Source organism: Carettochelys insculpta, chromosome 31 (assembly GCF_033958435.1).
Source record: "Carettochelys insculpta isolate YL-2023 chromosome 31, ASM3395843v1, whole genome shotgun sequence".
NCBI lineage: Eukaryota > Metazoa > Chordata > Testudines > Carettochelyidae > Carettochelys > Carettochelys insculpta.
This window is the reverse complement of record NC_134167.1, coordinates 13,446,302-13,450,901: the sequence shown is the minus strand read 5'-3', so window position 1 is coordinate 13,450,901 and position 4,600 is coordinate 13,446,302. Positions and strand designations below refer to the sequence as shown.

The 4,600-nt window shown below is 61.7% G+C and overlaps 1 protein-coding gene across 1 annotated transcript; it reads right to left on the bottom strand.

The window, feature by feature from the left end:
• Positions 1-1,194: 1,194 nt before the first annotated feature.
• Positions 1,195-4,326, bottom strand: LOC142004348 (interleukin-36 receptor antagonist protein-like). The gene is made up of 4 exons (XM_074981942.1): positions 4,278-4,326; positions 3,262-3,387; positions 2,899-3,020; positions 1,195-1,426 (listed from the first exon to the last, which is right to left on the bottom strand). Exons 1-4 carry the CDS (start codon positions 4,309-4,311, stop codon positions 1,208-1,210), a joined length of 501 nt encoding a protein of 166 aa, XP_074838043.1. The 5' UTR covers positions 4,312-4,326; the 3' UTR covers positions 1,195-1,207.
• Between the last annotated feature and the right edge of the window lie 274 nt (positions 4,327-4,600).

Sequence of the window (4,600 nt, the reverse complement as noted above, 5' to 3'; positions counted from 1 at the left end):
ACGCCCAGGTCCCATTTCGCTGCTGGACTCCTGGGCCCAGCTCAGACAGGATGTTGGGAAATGGGTGAGAGTTCAAAGAGCCGGAAGAAGGAGTCAAGGAGTAGAAAACCAGCCTCAAAGAGCTGCAGCTCTTCAGCTTGCCCAGAGAAGGGGTGACCACTGTCTGTGCCTTGCTTCCACAGGGAGCAAATGTTGACTACTGGGCTGGTTCTACCTGAACCCTGTGACTGGGTCACTTTTGGGGTGGCCACTGTGCACCGAGGGGCACTGGTGCAGAGCTCCTGGGTGCGGGGCCTCCCCCTGCCCTGCTCTGAGTTTGCAGTGGGGGCCGGCTGTGACTGTGTGCTGGATTTTCACCAGCGAGTTCTTTGCTCTCGGCTGTTGGTCGAGCGTTTGTGTAAACTGGAGGTAAGAGCGTAAACACCAGCCTGGCTAAATAGCTCATCACTCTCAGCCCCTTGGGATTGGCTTCCTTGGGGCCAGCCGGGGCATAATGCCACAGGTTCCCGAGGCACCAGACAGCAGGGCTCCCCATTAGTTGAGCATTTGGGCAACCTGTGTTTCTGTCAGTGGTATACATCACACACATCCGGACACAGAGCTAAATTTATTACACCCATGAATGGCGCTGGAGCACAAGAGCTATGAGGAGAGGCTGAGGGATTTGGGCTTGTTTAGTTTACAGAAGAGAAGACTGAGGGGCAATTTAATAGCCGCCTTCAACTTCCTGAAGGGGAGCTCTAAAGAGGCTGGAGAGAGGCTGTTCTCAGTGGTGACGGGCGGCAGAACAAGGAGCAATGGGCTGAAGTTACAGACGGGGAGGTGTAGGTTGGAGATTAGGAAAAACTCTTTCCCCAGGAGGGTGGTGAAGCACTGGGATGTGTTACCTAGAGAGGTGGTGGAATCTCCATCCCTAGAGGTTTGTAAGTCCCGGCTGGACAAGGTCCTGGCTGGGATGACTGAGTCGGGGTTGATCCTGCTTTGAGCAGGGGGCTGGACTAGATGACCTCCTGAGGTCCCTTCCCGCCCTGGGATTCTATGATGCTCTGGACAAAGTTAGCGGGAACCCTGCCGGAGAGTCTCCCGGGAGAAAGGGAGGCGACTCTATGTTAATTTCCAGCGCCGGAAGGAGGCAGGCAGCATAGTTTGGCGAGGTGGGGGATCCGGTCCAGCGTTCATTATCCCCGAGCGTCTCCCCCGGCAGCGGCTAGCCCTCCTGGAGCCTCTTGAAGTAGAATTCGGTGATCTGTGTCTCGCCCAAGCTGTTGGTGACGCCCAGGGGCTGGCTGTTCTCCTGGGAGGTGCACAGGAACCAGCCGGGGAAGGCGGCACACTCGAAGCGGTGGGTGTTGCCTTCGGCGATGTTGTGGAACGTGAAACGTGTGGCTTCCTGCTGGCTCTCAAACAGATCCATGATCCTCTTCTCCTGGGCGGGGCAGAGAAGGGAGTCGTGCTGATGGGAAGCCAGGAGCAGCCGCCCCCGGTGGGGGGGCTGAAGAATCAGGAGCTCCGCCAGAGCCTTGCTTATCAGCTAGTCGGGACCCGCGAGGCTAACGATTGCCTGGAAGCGGCCCGCTGCATGCGATTGGTCGCCACAGCCACCCGCTGTTGATCCTGCTTGCTGATTGGCTGAGTGTGGGTTTATACACTGGGGACTAGCACAGCACTCATCTCCCTGTTGACAGGTAACGCTGGGGGTGTGTGTAGCCCTTCCCCAAAGGCTCCTGGGGGACATAAGCCCCCTCGTTGCATGGGGCCTTGCCCACCACTGGCTTTGGGCTGCCTCAGTTTCCCTTTCCACCCCAGTTAACTGAGCTCCACATGAACTGTCCCCTCCTGGGTGATGGCTTGTTAGCACAACGTTCTCGGCATCCAGCTCTCCCCCGAGCCATCCTGGGGGGCTCAACCCGGGCTGCCGAGAGAGGGGGGCAAAGCCAGAGCTAGTCTGGGCCCAGGAATTTAAAGGGACCTGGAGCACCCAGTTGCTACCATGCCAGCCATAGCAGCCAGGAGTCCGAGGTCCTTTGAATGGCCTCCAGAGCCCCATGAGATGCCATCCAGGTGGCACTGAGGCCTGGATGGGGGAGGTGAGCTCCCAGCCCCGCCCCTTCTGCCCGAGGCCCTGCCCCTTCTTCCTGCAGCCCCGCCCCTTCTTCCTGCAGCCCCGCCCCTACTGCCTGCAGCCCCGGCCCTTCTGGCAGAGGCCATGCCCCCCACATCCTGCCCAGGGCTTCAGCAGCATGGAATCAGTGGCCAGCCCTGGGCTCAGCACCTCAGGCCAGGGCTCACCATGCCCTGACTAGTGAGCTGTCCCTCCCACTAGGTTCTCTCCCAGCCCTGCAGAGGAACCTTGGCCCAGATCTCTCCGGCCTTCTCCCCAGGTCTGCCTCCTTGCAGTGCTGTCCGATTGCCCTCATACCCCCTCTCCACCCCGCCAGCAGGCCTCATAGCTCCATCAGAGGGCCCTGACTTCCTGCCCTCCACCTGGGCTAAAGCTGGCCCGGTCAATATCGGGTCACTCACCCTGTGACTTTTCATACGGACATCCCGGAGCCACAGCCACGGCAAACGGGACAACTGGTCAGGGCGCCAACGTATAGTCTCCACCACCCTTCGGTCCACAGGGCGGCAGCGCCGTGGTGGGGAAAAGGGGCCCCTCCACCAGCTGGAGTCAGCTGGGCATGGACAAATCCCGCTGAGTGGGACGCCAGCCAGGGTCAGCGGCGGTAGCACAGGCAGGTGGGCTCTGTGACGGGAGGGGGCAGATCCCAAATGCCCGCTCTGAGAAGGAGCAGGACCTGGGCAGGGCCTGCCACCCCGAGCTCATCTCTGCCCCAAGGAGGACCAGGAGAATCCAGCCCAGAGTACTGCTCCCCCAGCCCTGCGGACGGTACCCACCTCCAGCTGCAGCTTGGGCTGAGCCTCCGTCCCGCACGAAAGGCACCGGTCGCTTTGCACGCCCAGGATGATGGGGTACGGCTTGCCCTCTATGAACCGGTTGGGCACCACGCTGAGCTTCTCTGTGGGGCGGGGGAACAAGAGGGCTCAGGGCTCTTTCCCACACGTGCCCAAGGCAGCCCCGGGCAGGTGAAACCCACCACAAACTCTCTCCCACAGCAGCCACGTGGGCAGACCTGGGCAGCACTGCCTCCAGCCCCTGGGCTCCCCACCTTGGAGAGGCCACTCAGTCCCTCTGCCTCGGCCAGGCAAGCAGCGGGGCAGCCAGCGGGAAGGGGGCGCAAAAGGGCGTGTGGCACTCACCCGGCTCGGCATTGGAGGCCTCTGCCACGAGGTTGTTGCGTTGCAAGAGGACGACCTTCTGCTTGGTGTCCCGCAGGGTGAAGACAAAGGGCCGAGGGAGGCTGGCGATAGTGACCTCCTCTTCCCCTGGGCAAGGGGCAAAGACAATGTGTTAGTGCTGGCTCTGTAACCGGAGGACGGCCCCTAGACAACCAGGACGTCTGTCAGACCCAGGGCTCCCTGCGCTCTGCCAGGTCAGCGCCCGGTGCCCCTGGACCCTCGTGGTCCTGGAGCTTCTTCCTGCTCAGCTTGTCCCCTAGGAACTATCCCTTCCAGGGAGCTGCCCGGTGCTTGCTTCTGCTGCTGCACCCTGCTCCCTGGGGCCATGTTCCACCTGGACAGCCCAGAAACCACATTTCCCTTTTTACCAGAGCCCGGCCCTGGGAAGGATCTCCCTGGGGCTCATGGGAACTGGCGTTTTCCCCAGGTGCAGCCATGGAGCCGCCTGCCAGGTCCCTGGGGGGATGGTTTAGCTGGCACATAACCCAGGACGCAGCCCCCAGGCCACATTCTGTTCTCAGAGCCGCTGCTGTGAAGTGGGGGTGCCAGAATCATAGAATCCCAGGGCTGGGAGGGGTCATCACGTCCAGCCCCAGATCAACCCCCACTAAGTCATCCCAGCTAGGACCTTGTCAAGCCGGGACTTAAAAACCTCTAGGGATGGCGATTCCACCACCGCTCCGGGCAACGCATTGCAGTGTTTCACCGCCCGCCTGGGGAAAGAGATTTTCCAGCAGGAGGTGGAACAACGTGGCCGGAAGAGGGGGTGCTGAGAGCCACGGAGCCACTCAGTAAACCCGGGGTAGGAAGGAAAGCTCTGGAAGCCAGTGGTGGCACCAGTAGGAGCAAGAGCTGCCAGCTGCCCCTGCGACGCCCCTCGGTGCTGGCCGAGGGCGAGAGCGAGCAGGAGAAAAGGTGAGAGGGAGTCTTCTCAGGCCCTGAGGTCTGCCTGTGTCGGGACCCAGTGCCTGGCTAACCACTGTTCCTGAAGGTGTGGAACAAGTCCTCCATGTCATTGTCCTGAGATCCGCCGGGCCTGATCGGCCCTCCGCCCTGCCCTCCTGACGGTTGGGATGCCATCGTGTGCCACGTGGGCCCGGTGCCTGTGAGGTCCTGGCGGGAACGGGGCGTCTAGGAAAGATGGAAAGACACCAGGTCTCAGGCAGGCTGGTCTCGGGGCAGGACCCCCAGGGGCCCTCTGCTGAGCCAGGGCAGGAGCAGGGCAGGAGCAGAGCAGGACCCGGTGCCCCCCGAGATCCTGGCAACTAGCAGCACCTGGCATGGGGTGTCTGGGGCTGGG

Bases quoted from the DNA above. Each gene is read 5' to 3' on its own strand.
- LOC142004348 (XM_074981942.1), bottom strand. From the start codon at position 4,311: ATGGAGGACTTGTTCCACACCTTCAGGAACAGTG. The intron at 3,388-4,277 runs GTTAGCCAGGCA...CCCCTTGCCCAG, and splicing joins CCACACCTTCAGGAACAGTG to GGGAAGAGGAGGTCACTATC. The intron at 3,021-3,261 runs GTGAGTGCCACA...CCCGCCCCACAG, and splicing joins GGCCTCCAATGCCGAGCCGG to AGAAGCTCAGCGTGGTGCCC.